This window comes from Elaeis guineensis, chromosome 5 (assembly GCF_000442705.2).
Source record: "Elaeis guineensis isolate ETL-2024a chromosome 5, EG11, whole genome shotgun sequence".
NCBI lineage: Eukaryota > Viridiplantae > Streptophyta > Magnoliopsida > Arecales > Arecaceae > Elaeis > Elaeis guineensis.
In genome coordinates, this window is record NC_025997.2 from 127,155,020 (window position 1) to 127,171,430 (window position 16,411).

General features: G+C 34.9%; 1 protein-coding gene across 1 annotated transcript; it reads left to right on the plus strand.

The window, feature by feature from the left end:
• The first annotated feature begins 1,295 nt into the window (after nucleotides 1-1,295).
• LOC105046171 (omega-3 fatty acid desaturase, chloroplastic) lies at nucleotides 1,296-16,248 on the plus strand. Its single transcript, XM_010924692.3, has 8 exons — nucleotides 1,296-1,668; nucleotides 1,750-1,839; nucleotides 2,001-2,067; nucleotides 13,963-14,055; nucleotides 14,219-14,404; nucleotides 14,495-14,575; nucleotides 15,561-15,698; nucleotides 15,812-16,248. The coding sequence occupies exons 1-8, from the start codon at nucleotides 1,304-1,306 to the stop codon at nucleotides 16,001-16,003; spliced, it is 1,212 nt and encodes a 403-aa protein (XP_010922994.1). The 5' UTR covers nucleotides 1,296-1,303; the 3' UTR covers nucleotides 16,004-16,248.
• Nucleotides 16,249-16,411: the final 163 nt, after the last annotated feature.

Consider the following 16,411-nt stretch of genomic DNA (forward strand, 5'->3'; position numbering starts at 1 on the left):
CAAGAAATCACTATGGAAAAAGAAAAAGAGGAGGAGGAAACAAAATGAGAATCCAAATCTCTGATCACGAATAATGTTTCCTCGTGGACATATTTTCTCAGATGATATTTTTCTAAAATCTCTCATATCCAGCATGTGGAGATTTGACTAATACTCAACTGCTAAATTGAGAGGTAAGATTATCTCAAAATTTTATTTGAAAATCACCGCATTGGGATGATCTTAGATATGCATCCTCAAAGATAGGTTTTCCATCACTCAGTTGAGTGATAATTTGAGAAATAGGGGTGAACAGAGATCACTACCATATAGAATCATCGAGATGGAGCTAAATACGTTGATTTCATCACTTCATCTAAATCTCGGGTGGATTACTCCATACTAGACATCCTATTTGGTATACCGGAAGATCATAGCAGCCAATAAGATCTTCTTACTGACGTTTCTGTTCTAAAATTAGAACGAAAAAGGAGAGCCATGTAGTATTTTGCCTCCCTTTTAAAACGAGGAAGTAGTTGCGTCCATGCTTATCCCCTTCAGCAGCCACTCCTCCATAGTATTTTCGAAACAAAATCCTCCAAGGAAGATCGTTAAAATCTCCCAACATCAAGATTGATCCTAATATCTCACTGACAACCTACTAGGCTTGGTAATCTTGGCCCATCTCCACCATTTTCTCATCCTCTAATGTAACCTTTGGCCATATGCTCATGCTCTTTCTAAAATCCATCGTCTCCCTCATCGTGCATTTGATGCACTCTCTTGTCAGAACTTCAAAATCATAGGTGCACAAATTTGAACCTTAGTAAGAATCTTAGCCATCCATCATATTAATTCAGCATTATTTTCTTCCTTTGAAACAATATCTTCACCAAGCCATGATCCTAGCCATCAAAATTACAAGCCCGTCCCATTCTCACTAAACTGAAGGCATCCTCTAAATAAATCGGAAACTTTTATTAGCCTTCTTCGGATTCCCTGCGGCACACTTTGCTATTTTGATGGAAACGCTGCAACACTTCATGACTTTTGTTTCAAGATTCCCTGTTACATTTTCTTTGGTAATACTTTATTTTGGCTACAAGACGGGCGCTGGCTAGAACTTATTAACCGATACGTACCTCCGTTTACTGCGAACGTAAATCCCTTCAGCCAGGAGGACTGCTAACCCAAATCAAAGCCAAACGGTCCCACCTGCACTCACCCTTAAACCACCGTAACTTTGAAAGACACCACTGTAAGTTCTCAACCGCAGTCCATAAATACACCATAACGCCTCCCCCAACCCCATACCCCAGAGTCCATGGCGCAACAAATGGTGAGGCTTTGGAGTTGCCTCTCGCTCCCCAAAGCCTCCCTCTTCTATGGCTGGGGCTGGGGCTGGGGTCTGGCCAAGGCCGAAAAGGTGGCGGCGAGAAAAGAGGAGGAAGAAAACTTCGATCCGGCGAACCCACCACCATTCCGGCTGGGGGAGATCCGGGCAGCCATACCAACCCATTGCTGGGTGAAGGATCCATGGCGGTCGATGAGCTACGTAGCGAGGGACGGAGTCGCCGTCGTCGGGCTTGTCGCCATGGCGATGCTCTTGGACAGTTGGGTGGTGTGGCCATTCTATTGGCTGGCCCAAGGGACCATGTTCTGGGCTATCTTTGTGCTCGGCCATGACTGGTATATAATTGTCTCTCAGTCCTTTTCCTTCGGCCTTTCTATTTTGACACGATGTGAGTGTTAACATGGATGAGTGCACAGTGGACATGGGAGCTTCTCGGACAGTGCAAGGCTGAACAGTATCGTGGGACACTTCCTTCACACTGGCATTCTGGTGCCGTACCATGGATGGTATATTTGGCTCCTCTTTTTGTCTTTTTTATTTTTTTTATTCTTCTTCTTTCTTTTTTTTTTTATTTGATTTACTGCTGTCAGATGTGATGTCTGACCAAGTTGAGGCTTAAAGGCTCTTTGAATTAATTTTTTACTTGTGTTTTGGACTGTAACTGCAGGAGGATTAGCCACAGAAAGCACCACCAGAACCATGGGCACGTGGACAGGGACGAGTCATGGCACCCGGTTAGTAAATTACCACATGACATATGTTTGTTTGTTTTTGTTTTTGTTTTCGTGTGTTTTTTTTTTTTTTTTTTTTTTTTTTTTTTTGTAGATACTAGATATGGCATATGTCCCTTTACAGGACACAAGTTGTATCTTTCGAGCGAAAGAAGAATACATCTTCTTTGGTGCACATCTATTGTTGGATCATTTAATAGCCACTTCAAAATCTATGCAAATAAGATGGTTCATCATTTGTTGTCATGAAAGACAACCAATCATTTTTTCGTATGAAAGATATAATCTGAATCATTATTTATATGATATATTTTTCATAATACTAGAACTGCATCGAGAACAATTCAACATTAAGAGTGCTATTTGCAGGTACAACAAGGGATGATTTACTATTTGCTCCTTATATATATACATATATATCACTCATTCATAGAGAAAAGATTATAAAGGTATGTGGTAAGAAGTGTGGATCCTCCTCTAATGTGCATGTTTAGAACTAGAAAGACGAGTGCAAATCTCCATGAATAACATGCTACACATCTCAAAGATGGATGGATGTTGCCCATCGTGTTGGTGTGCCAAACATGATAGATCAAGAGAGAGGTAATAATTATCCATCTCAGAGATGGGCAATATATCGCCCATCCATCTAAATGTGTTGTAGCCTCTACAATACAAAACATAGATGGGAGATCCCCACTCTCAAGAAAGAGTGGATTTTGTTGGGGTTGGGGGGCAGGCACGGATTAATTTTTCTAGTATAGTGATGAATCTAAAAATGTAAATTAAGCTTCTATTAATAGATTTTTGGATTAGATATATCAGAAATTTAGTTTACTTATTGGCTTCATGATTATAATTAAAGCTGCAAATGGGTCGGGCTGACTCGTGATCTGATCTGCGTAGATCCGATCCAAACCGTTTTAAAATATCCATGAATCTAGATCAGGTACTCTTTGGATTTACAAACTTTTGATTCGATCCGATCTGTAGAGACTTTTGGATTGATTTGGATCTTGAGATAAATGATTCGATCTAATCCGATCCAAACCCATCTCTTATCTCTCTTTGTTCCTATATTACATAAATATTAATTTTGATTGAGCCTGCTTTAATATCTGTTGTTCTTGAAAAGATATGATATATTGATTTTTAGATCCTTATCTTTTAAAATTTTGTTAAAATATTTTGAATTTGATTTTACTAAGTCCGGAGCCATGGTGAAGAAAATATGATTAGACTTTTTGGATTCTTGGATGAAGAGTATAAGACAGAAGACTCTAATAGTCTCATATATCAAGATTAAAATTTATAGTGTGAATAAAGTTTATTTATAGATCTTCTATTTATTGATCTTGTTATTTATAACTCAAATCCGAATCAGTCCATATCAGGATCCAAACTGGATCTGTATTTCATGGATCAGAGATAGATTATATATGGATCCGATCTGATCCGAATGATCCATTGGATCAAAAAATTTGATCATAGATCCAATTTGATCCAACCCGATCTTCTGTTAGGCTGGATTTGGATCTAATATTTAGATCAGATCAAAAAATTAGATCAAATCAGGATCACTCATGATTCGATTCGATCCAACATATTTGCACCCATAATTATAATACACAATGAGTCTAAATCTAATTCAAAATTTTGAACATCGATCACATAATTTTAGTTCTCAATATATTATCAAAGCTTATATTCATTCTTTACTGAAAGAGCTTAGGTTTATTAAAAATCAAAAGTTTGAATCTCCTAATTATTTATTTAATTATTTTAATTATTATCTTGACTCATTTCAATTATTATTGTTTTTTCTATTTGGTTCAATTTTTGAGATCAAATGGTTACTTAACAGTTTATACAATAAATAACGTATATACCTTTTCATTATTTTTGTTGCATCTCATTGTATACCATCCATTAAATTTTAATTTTTTCGATCCATTTTATCAATGCTTTAGATGTCTAGATGGAGTAATTCTTAGATAGATTTAGTCCACCATAAGCATTATAGATAAAGCCAATGAAAAATATGGTACAGTAGATATATTGAGGTGGTTGGCCATCATCTTTATCTACAGTATTGATGATGGAACCAAGTTTTTCCAATTATTGCTCATCTAGATGTGATCCGGTGGGAAAAAAGAAAAAAAAAAAAAATGGCTGCAAGCCGTGTGAGAAAAACACACGTCACTTTCTGCATGCTTGTTTAGAGCAACAACCGTACCAACATCTAACTTGTTAGGAGGCCCTTTACATTAATATTCTACCATGATATGCGTGGCTATCATGCACACATACATTAATGCAGTACAGTAGATATATTGAGGTGGTTGGTGATCATCTTTATCTACAGTATTGATGATGGAACCAAGTTTTTCCAGTATTTGCTCATCTAGATGTGATCCGGTGGGAAAAAAGAAAAAAAAAAAAAAAAAATGGCTGCAAGCCGTGTGAGAAAAACACACGCCACTTTCTGCATGCTTGTTTAGAGCAACAACCGTACCAACATCTAACTCGTTTAGAAGGCCCTTTACATTAATATTCTACCATAATATGCGTGGCTATCATGCATGCATACTGGTAGTAACGTTGGACAACACATCTCCAAAATGATATGAAATAAAACGTGAGACAAACACGTCGCTTCATGGTACTTTTTGATAGGATATATACTTATTTCGAGAGACAACCATCGTACATCTAACTTTCTCATCAATGTTCTACCATAGCATGAGTGGCTGTTAATGCACCCCACACTGGTTGGAAAAGATAGCTTCTAAATGATGTGATCTAAAATGTTTTTTCTTTTGAGTAAAATGTGATCTAAAATTCGAGAAAAAATATCATCCGAAACACAGATCTAAAGAATGATCTCATTAAATTCATTTTTTCCCCACCTCGCTGGGATGAACTGAAAGAGATAATATTAGATGTAATTTATAAGTGTTGATTTTAGGTCAAATTCTATAGAAATATTCAAATAGTCTCAAGAAAAAAAAAAAATACTATACGATGGCAACGGTCGTGCAAAGAATTTACACGATGACCGAGGCTTTCTATTTGGTAATAGTATTTGGGCTCGTAGCAATTTTTCGTGATTCGAATTCCTGGCCCACTCACGAATCCCAATACATTGGAGCCAGATGTGACGGACCATGGCAGGCCAAGATCTAGGGCAGATCCGTACGTCGCTGAGCAGCGACCATTGCTGTGGGTGCTCCCCTCTGCGAAGACATCAACGGCAGAGGCCGATTGGCCGACGAAGGTGGTCCAACGAGCCCGGATCCAAAATTGCCTTCACTTTGTTTTAAAATTGGCTCCTGCATAACCAAGAATCTGACTGCCACTTAATAACAACAGCTCCAAAATAATGTGAAAATTATAGAGCATGAGCGGTGGGCGCAGCTATTTCTGGATTCTGGGCCTACGACTCTGTCAAGGATGGCTGGCAAAGTGACGGTGATGATGATGTAACAAAGGGTCCGTCTTAGTCCCCCAAAGAACCAAAATAATGTTGTGAGTCCTCAAGGCATCAGACCTGCCCACCCATCGTTCTCTATTTGACGAGAAAGATAGGTTGATAGAAAGATGGATAAAAAAAAAAATAGATAAAAAAAAGATAGATATTTTGTCCATCTTTTTTTTTTCCTATTTGATAAAATATAAAAAGATAAATAAAAATAAATTTCTCTTCTGTTTCGTATGGAAGGAATGAAAGAGAGGATTGATAATATTTTTACTAAATTATTTTTTGATAAAAATTATTATTATTATCTATTTATAATATTTATTTTATATTAAAAAATAAATAATCTATAAATAAATAGAATAATAATATTTAAGATATTAATATTTGAATATTTAAATATTTTGATAATAATGTTTAGATATCCTCGTACCATAGTTCTGCTAAATTTGGATGCTAATTGAATGATTGATATCAAGTATTCTTGTTAAATAAAATGTTTGACAGTAAAAAATTATTATTTATGATTTAACATAAAGATTTGAAGTGTAAATTAACAGTCTAGACAGATGACAAGCTAGAATTAGAATTGTCTCTATTTCTAATTGTTATGCTTTTATGATTTAAAGAGTCCGTCTTAGTCTCCCAAGGAACCAAAATAATGTTGTCAGTCCTGATGGCATCAGGCTTGCCCACCCATTATTCTTTATTTGATAAGAAGGACGGCTTGAAAGAAGAATAGATAAATAAAAAAAGATGGATGGGAGAGAAGATAGATGAATCTTTCATCCATCATCTTCAATGTTTGGTAAAATATAGGGGGATGAATGAAAATAATTTTTTCCTCTGTTTGTTATGGAAGGAATGAAACAGAGGATTGATGATTTTTTTACTAAACTATTTTTTGATAAAAAATATTATAATTATATCTATTTATAATATTTATTTTATATCAAAAAATAAATAATTTATAAATAAATATAATAATAATATTTAAGATATTTAAATTTAAATATTTGAATATTTAAATATTTTAATAATAATATTTAAATATTTTTATAATATAGTTCTCCTAAATTTGGATGCTAATTGAATGATTGATATTAAGCATTATTGTTAAATAAAATATTTGGTAGTAAAAAAATATTATTTATGATTTAACATAAGAATTTGAAGTGCAAATTAAGAATACGAATGGCAAGTTAGAATTAATTAGAATTATCTTGATTTCTAATTATTATATTTTTATAGTTATTATTTATATTTTAATTTTTTTAAAAAAAATTAAAAACTTAATTTAATAAAAAATAAAAGATCCTGCATCATCAACGTGGAAATGTTTAGGGGACATCTCCTTTTTTTTTTTTAATTTATTTTTTATTTTTTTATTTTATAGACCTGAGAACCCGACGTACAATCAAACAAAAAAATAATTAAAAAAAAACTTCTGTTGTTTTTGTTTTGGGCCTACAGGAACCAAAAAGGAACTTCACCGTCAACCACCGTACCATCCAAAATTTAAAAAAAAAAATCGTCAAAAAGTATGTGAAGGCCTTGATATTTTTCTATCGTAGTCTGTTGAAATCGAATACAACCGGCAAAAACCCAAAATCATTAATCAAAAAGTACGAGACCATTTATAATATTTTTTTTATATTTTTATTTTTCATCAACAATCACCGTATAGATGAATAATAAAAAAATATTAGATCAGGTAAAAAAAAAAAAGAATGAAACCTATTTACAATAGAATGCTTCACATCTAAATTAAAGTACAAAAAAAAATTGTACCTGTTGGCAATGACAATATGTTGAGAAGAAGGAGAATGATAAAGAAGAGAGAGAAAAAAAATATAAGATAAAATTATTAAAAAATATTTAGAATTTAATTAAAATATTTATGAAAAATAATTTGTTATTATGATAAATTATTCATTACAAACTTCATCTATCCTTCATGTATCCTTTCGAATCGGAAGGATGCAGATTTGTGAGCCCAAGTGGATGAACAATTTATCTTTTTTATTCATCTTTTTTTAAATTTTTTAAACCAAATGATAGATAGAGACTATGCAAACAGGGCAAATAGAAAAAGCTAAAATAAAAAAAATTATCTTCATATTTCTTGATTGAAAAATTAATAAGAAGGTTCTTTTTTTTTTATACAAATGAAAAGGACTATCTAGAATTCAAAAGAATGATCTAGAATGCTAGCTAAGCTGTACAGATTAAAAAATGATTCATAGCAAATCTTTCTCTTTTCTTGCTAGCTAAAATAAATAAATAGATCAGCTGGATAATAAATCTTTGGCGCCCTTTTGAGTAAGTAGACCAACTGGATAACAAATCTTGGTTGCCCTTTTCTTGCTAGCTAGAATAAGTAAGTGGATAATACATCTTCAGCCCCCCCTCAAGCTGGAGGCTGGTGAAGATCAACCAGACCAAGTTTGGACAATATGAATGTAAAGGCAGCAGCAGACAAAGATTTAGTGAATACAACTGCCAATTGAAGACGAGATGGAGTGTGAATAGTTTGAAGAAATCCGCTGTTTACATGATCCCAAACAACATGACAATCTATATCGATATGTTTTGTACGTTCATGGAATGTTGGGTTGTTACTGATGTGAATGACAGTTTGATTGTCGCAATGCAATAGAATGGGAGTATGGAGGAAAATCTGAAAATCTTGAAAAAGAAATGAAATCCACTTGAGCTCACAAGCTGTGTTGGCCATGCTTCTATATTCGGCCTCAACTGAAGAACGACTCACGATCGTTTGTTTCTTTGATTTTCATGAGATAAGAGCAGAGTCCAAAAAGATACAAAATCCCGTGATTGATCTGCGACTTGTTGGACATGTTGCCCAGTCAGCATCGTAATGAGCTTGAAGCTTGAAAGATGATGCTACTGGAAAAAATACTTCCTTGAAAGGACATCCTCGTAAGTATTTGAGAACTTGTACAACAGCTTGCCAGTGAGGAATCCTTGGTGATTGAAGGAATTGACTGAGTTGTTGAACAGAGTACGTAATGTCTGGTCTAGTCAGACTTAAGTATAATAATTTTTCAACAATTTTTCGGTACTTTTCTGGGTCTAGCATTAAATCTTCCATATTTGGTGATTAACGAAGAACTTTTGCCATGGGAAAAGGGGCATGTTTAGCATTAGAAAGCCCAACGTCTTGTAGCATGTCAAGTATATACTTGCGTTGGTTGATAAACAAACCTTCTGATGATCGAGCAAGCTCAATACCTAGGAAATATTTAACATATCCCATGTCTTTAATGGTGAACTCAGTATCAAGAAACTTCTTAGTGGAGAAAATGGAATGCTCATTTGTACCGGTGATAAGGACGTCGTCAACATAAACAAGAAGAGCTTGAAAATCATCTCCAGAGGATTTGATGAATAGACAATGATCAGAAGATGACTGAGTGAAATCGAACTCCTTGAGTTTGCTTGTAAACTGTTTGTTCCATTGATGCCCCGTCTGTTGCAACCCATAAAGGGATTTAATAAGCTTACATACCTGGCCATTGCATGCCTTTGTATAACCCTCCGACGGTATCATATAAAGATCTTCGTCAATGAAACCATGAAGGTACGTATTGTTGATATCAATTTGATGAATAGGCCATTGTTTAGCTAAAGCAATGGCAAGAAAAATACGCACCGTAACTATTTTAGCAACCGGTGAAAAACTGTCTATATAATCAATTCCTTCAATCTGGTTATAGCCCTTAGCTACCAGTCGAGCCTTGAATCTATCTACTGTGCCGTCCGGCTTGTACTTTATACGATATACCCATTTCGAAGCTATGGGTCTTTTTCCTGCTGGAAGTTCAGTCAACTGCCATGTATTATTACATTCGAGAGCATCCAATTCTTGATTCATGGCTTGAACCCACTGGACATCATTCTTAGCTTGATGATAAGAAGATGGTTCCTTGACACTTGATACATTAGCAATAAAAGTAAGATAATCATGATTAAAGATAGGAGCAGAAATGAAATGGTTATGGGAAAAAGATGTACCTACAGAACCATCTTGATTAGGAGATAAAACTATTGGTAAAGAATTGTCATGTGTAATTTGTGCTACAAAATCTTGTAGCCAAGCTGGTTTTGAGATCGTCCTTGTACTTCTACGAAAAGGTGCAATAAGAGGTACAATAGGTGGTGTAGGACATGACTCTTGATGAGGTGATGGCGGTGGACACTCACCTGGAACATTGAAAATAGGGATGGAAAAATCATTTTGTGTAGTCACATGTATGATGGGTACAGAAATTGTGGATGAAGGATAAAGAATCAAGCTTGTATAAACCAGCATGTTCTTTTCCAATAGTAATTATCTCCTTAGTCCAATGGTCCTGCAAAGTACAATGAGAAGGAAAAAAATAAATCATAGTATTAGTAGATTGTAGAAGTTTCCTGACTGAAAGAAGATTGTACTTGAAAGAGGGCATATACAACACATCTGTGAGAGTTATTTTCGGATGTAAAGAAATAGTGCCTATACATGTGACATTTTGTTTGGTCCCATCGGATAAGTATATGGGTGAGGGGTTAGGTGGTCTATATGGTTGAGAAAATATTTGTATATTTGAGCATATGTGGCTGGTTGCACCTGTATCAACTATCCAGGTACCAATATTCTCATTACCTTTGCTAAGAAGACACCAATGAGGTTCATTACCTGCAAAGTTCGAATAATTGACAGTGTTTGGCTCCATGGTCACCTTTCTTTTCATATACTTTGCTATTTCTTGCTGAATTACGGTAGACAGATTAGCACTCCGATCATTTAGCTGAGATGGAGGATTGAGTGGATCATCATCCATAGGGGTTTCATGAACTCGGGCTGTGTATGCCTGATTCTGTTGATTAGCACATTTTTGTTTCAGCTCCTTGTACCAATCTGGGTAGCCATGTAGTTTAAAACATGCGTCATGCATATGACCTTGTACCTTGCAATGGGTACAAAATCGATCATCCTTTCTAGCAAAGTCACGCTTTTTGTTGCTACTAGAATTCTGATTTTTTTGAATATTAGCCTCTTTTGTACCTTCAGCCTTCAATCCTTTAACCATCATTGCCCCGGTGTGATCCATCGAATCTGAAGTAGAGAGAACTTCACGCTATTTTTCAACACGAAGCACCATGGAATATGCTTTATTCACGATGGATAATGGATTGAGCAGCAAGATCTGGTTGCGGATATGATCGTAGCTATCATTCAAACCCATAAGAAATTGTATCAACCTATCTTCATTCTCAATACTTGCAATAGTTTTTGCAGCCCCACATGTACAGATCGAAAAATTCCTCAAGCAAGATAACTCATCCCAAAGCTTTTTCAGCTTTGTAAAATATATCATCATCGATATATTTCCTTGAGAGAACGAGCTAATTTCTCATCTAATTTGGTAAAGCAACGGGCCATTGCTTTCACCAAATCTTTGTTCAAGTTCATTCCAGAGTTCACATGCAGTAGTTACATAGAGAAATGCTTCTACTAGATCTTTAGAGATCGAGTTCAAAATCCATGACAGCACCATGCTATCGACTCGTTGCCATTTCTCAAACAACGGTGATTCAACATTAGGCATGACACATTTTTCATTTATAAAGCCAAGTTTATCCTTAGCCTTGAGTGTGATTTTCATCGATTGACTCCATGACAAGTAATTCAATCCAGTTAAGGGAGCGCTTACCAGGAGCATGCCCGGATGATCAGAATTTGGAAGGTTGTAAGGATCGCTGGTAGGAACTCTGTCGATCTGAATACCGGACTGAGCTTCCTCTTCCATGAGTTTTAATCATCACAAAACTTAGAATATTCTAGGCCACAATGATCGTGGCTCTGATACCATGCAAACAAGGCAAACAGAGAAAGCTAAAATGAAGAAAAAATTATCTTTATATTTCTTGATTGAAAAACTAATAAGGAGGTTTCTTTTTTTTTTATACAAATGAAAAGGACTATCTAGAATTCAAAAGAATGATCTAGAATGCTAGCTAAGCTGTACATATTAAGAAAGGATTCATAGCAAATCTTTTCCTTTTCTTGCTAGCTAAAATAAGTAAGTAGATCAGCTGGATAACAAATCTTTGACATCCTTTTGAGTAAGTAGACCAATTGGATAACAAATCTTGGTTGCCCTTTTCTTGCTAGCTAGAATAAATAAGTGGATAACACATCCTCAGACTATCCATCTTTTCAATCTCATTCATCATTCATTTAATGACCGCAATCGAACATAAAATAAAAGTAAGATAGAAATCATTAGTGATCTTAAATTATTATTTAGGTCCCAAATATCCTCTAAAAGTACAATTTGGATCAGATTGAGCTGAGACGCAAACTGGATAGGATATATGATAGATTAAAAATTCATAGATTCAAATTCTATTTATTTATTAAATAAATCAAAAATTTATATTTAAATTTGATTATTTTATTAAATAAATAATCTAATTTAATATATAATTGAAATAGATTAAATGATTAAGCATTGCAACCGTGCATAAAATTAGTTTTGGCACGCACATGATGATGATAAAAGTAGAGGACTCTGATCTATGCATGCCTAATTAATAAAAACTAGAATCCATGGAAAGTGAGATTTTATTTTTTGGTAGGATTCTTTAAAACTGCTTATAAGACAGTGAGATAGGTGACGGAGGGATCTTTCCGAGCAAGCTTATTTTTCCATGTTAAAATCCGGATTCAGTAGGATAGTCGTTCACTCTCTCCTTTCTTTTCTTTTCTTTTTTTAAATAATGAATTGAAAGGTAGACCACCCAGGATTTATTGCAAGAGCCAACGGTGCTATGTACACTGGACCTCGAAGCCCTTATCACGTAAGGTATTTGATCAGGCGCCGACTCCTCGAACTTTCATTTCAATGTATTTTTCTTAAAATCTATGGTATGCCTTTTTTTTTTTTTTTTAGTAAGAAGTAATTGGAAATTAGATAGAGAAATCTAGGGTTCAATGTATCCTATGTTAAGATATATAATCTCACTCCTATCGACAGATTTTTTTCTCTCTTTGAATTTCACTTTCTGCTCCAAATTTGTCAGCGATGGAAATCTTTCTTGACTTACACAATTTTTTTTTTTAGTAAGAAGTAATTGGAAATTAGATAGAGAAATCTAGGGTTCAATGTATCCTATGTTAAGATATATAATCTCACTCCTATCGACAGATTTTTTTCTCTCTTTGAATTTCACTTTCTGCTCCAAATTTGTCAGCGATGGAAATCTTTCTTGACTGACTTACAGATAAGGGATGTGTAGGGGCTTCCACAGGCCAAAGACCATTTTTTGACGATAAGGCTAGGATAGTTATATTTTATCCAAAATAAGAAAAAACACATAGTTATATTTGTCTATTTTTAAGAGGACCGCATCCCCAAATCCATCCCTGGTTGTACTCAGTATCTAACAACCAAATATGTTAGATTTCAATATGGTGCATCTATGAGTATTTGGATCTATATAAGTATAATTTAGATGGAACTTCCTGCATTTCTCTCCAAGAAAAAAAAAACTTTTTAAAAAAAAATAAATTCATGATACCCCTGCCATTTTGGTTCTGGGCATTAATATCATACACTTTGAATATCATGAATTAATATAACAACTCATGAATATTTTTGGAGGCTATTATTTATAATGGCTATTATAATTTTTTTTAATAATTCTCATGGCAAATTTCCATTTCATTATTTCAAATTGTAATTCATTAGTTTGGAAATAACAAAGATTTCTCTAGCAGCATTACTCACCTTTTGCACATACGATATTTTATGAACATTGGCCTGAGCAATAATGATGCTATTTTTTTCTACCAAAAAAAAAATGATGCTATTTTTTTTCGTTATTACCGATTATCTTGTTATAATGGCTAATAATGATCATTAATAACCAATATTTTATTTGAAAAATGGGCAATAACGTAGTTGATTTATAAAATGAGGTGTGTCTCAACCGTCATTAACTTTTTGCCCGGTTAGAGTGCCTCTCAATTTCAAGGCCAATATTATCCTAGCAAAATGCACCTAAAATAAGAGGCTTTGACTTCTGATTAAATATCAGTCTTTGAAGTGCTGACTTTGTTTGAGAAAAAAGCAATGGAATCAGATCTTTTAACATTCATCACATTGAATCTTTGAGAACGTATTTATCAATAGAAAGCTTTCAAAGCGTTCCTTATTGGGATAAAAAATGATCACAATACTTTGCTATGGTGACACTAGATTGCTCTATTTCATTCGAAACTCATGGAAGCCTGTCCTTTGGATAGCTCTAGACCAGAGTGACTGCTTAAGACTTCTATCTGATGAGGACCACATTAAATAATTAGTTGAATTATTTGCAAAAACTTTCTAATTTTCTTATCTTCACAGTTATCTGAGAAGACCTACAGAGATTTGGGCTCTCTTAGTCGAAAGCTGCGGTTTTCCAAACCTTTTCCCTTGTTCGCATTCCCTCTTTATTTGGTAAGAACGACAAGCTTCAATAAATTGGATATCGTTGAATTTAATTTTTATTCCTTATCAACATTTGGATTTTGGGAGATACATTTACTGAATTTTACCTACCAATCTCCTTAATTATTTTAACACCATCTACCTAAAGTTTGCTCTCTTTTTTGCACCATAGTGGTCGAGAAGCCCTGGAAAGCAAGGCTCACACTTCCACCCGGGCAGCGACTTGTTCCATCCAAATGAGAGAAGTGATGTCATTACATCTACCATCTGCTGGTTGGCAATGGTGGCCATGCTTCTAAGTCTGTCATGGGTGATTGGTCCTGTCCCAATGCTCAAACTTTATGGTGCACCCTATATTGTAAGTGATCTCATAATCTTAGCACCAGGCAAGTGTTTGTATTATTATCATTGAAGTAGGTCTAATAAATGTGTTACTCTCTGAGTGCAGGTCTTCATTATGTGGTTGGCTTTTGTCACCTATTTGCATCACCATGGCCACGCCAAGAAGATCCCATGGTATCGAGGCAAGGTATGCATGTCTTCTTACAAATACATGAGTTTAAATATTGTTGAGCATACGAACCCGCTCAAATTTTATTAGTGAAAAGAGAAGGATAGTTTCAACTAATTGAAATTATCTATTCAAATTTTAAAAATGAGATTGTTACACTTTTCTTTCCTATGATATATATTTTATCCATCGGATAGGACATTATGTATGGAAGAAAATTTTTTAATTATTTTTTAATTAGAAAAAAAAATAATCTTCATTATTTCTTTCATTAAGATCTAATTTTGCTTGTTTTTGATTTGTGAAAAATCTTATATTTTTTAAAATGATTACATGGTGACCTATAAATGTAAGAAATTATTATATCCTGAAAGATAAATATCTCTATAATATATTTTGCTTAATTAATCTTCAAATATCTTTCGCTCGCACCCTCTAAGACATCTTTGATTGTCTTTGGGAGGGAATGGTGCAATTCTTAGGATCACAGGAGGAGTTACATGTGGTCCATTGTATGGTGGATGCATGTCTTAGGCAAGTAAGTTGTCCTACGCATAAATCGAAACAGCAAAAAGTCTTTTTGTGTCACCCTGTGCCAGCTAGATTGAGTTTGTAGCAAGCATCATATAAGACAAGACAACTAAGCTACAATGATAGATTTATCCTAATTCCAGCCCTTGTCACATCTCAGATTGCAACCTCCTATCTTGAGGTGGTGGGCACGAATTGGCAAGCAGAGTTGGAGGGTCGAGGCCCCCAATCATAGCATGGCTCATTGACACGACTCTGGGGTCCTCCCTAGATGCCAATTTGTATTTTGACAGTCTAACTACATAATCCACTCTTATAAAGAAATAATACTCTGCTCTTAGAGAGAAAAAAAAAAAAGAAAAACAAAAGATAGAAATCTAAAGTGATTTCCTATACAGTCAAAGAAAATTAGGTGGTCTGCAATCACTTACTGTAGCATTGTTCTTGAGTTCATTCTTGTTGCATCTTTTAGGAATGGAGCTACCTGCGAGGAGCGCTGACGACGCTCGATCGGGACTATGGATGGATCAACAACATCCACCATGATATTGGAACTCATGTGATACACCACCTCTTCCCCCAAATACCCCATTACAATCTAGTAGAAGCTGTGAGTAGTAGTAGAAATCCGTCACCGCTTTATTTTCTCCAACCATTCCTAATTAATCTGAGGCCTCAAATTGTGATTTGTTGTTCCTTGTTGTTGTTCATTTCATGTTTCAGACGGAAGCAGCTAGACCTGTGCTTGGAAAATACTATCGAGAACCTCAGAAGTCTGGTCCTTTTCCATTTCACCTATTTGGCATTCTCGCAAGGAGCTTGAGAATTGATCATTTTGTGAGTGATGTAGGAGATGTTATCTGCTACCAGACCGACCCTCAACTGCATGGTGGCTGGCAGGATAAGTCCGAATGAAGCATCGGATGTTGCTCGGGCAAAAAGATATAGGTTATGCACTGAAATAAAAACTCATGTTTGAATGAGTTTTATATCAAAGAATTCCATTAATTGGAGCTGTAACAGAAGTATAATTAAGCCTTTTGTTTATTGACTTAATGCTTTCTACATTCTTTTCTGGTCCATTCATATGTATCATGGTTCACAATTTTCTATTGAGGTTTGTAAAAGCTACACAGATGGACATAGTCCAGTTAGTCAAATTCAAGCTCCACAAAGAAATAGTAATCTACATGGAAACCTATAACAATTATGAAAGGTCTCTACTCAACTCCTAAGCATAAACTATCAGACTGGCCACGGTGTAGCTTGACTTGGATTCTAAAGCCCCAGTAATTTTCAAGCTACGTATGGGCTGTCTTGTTT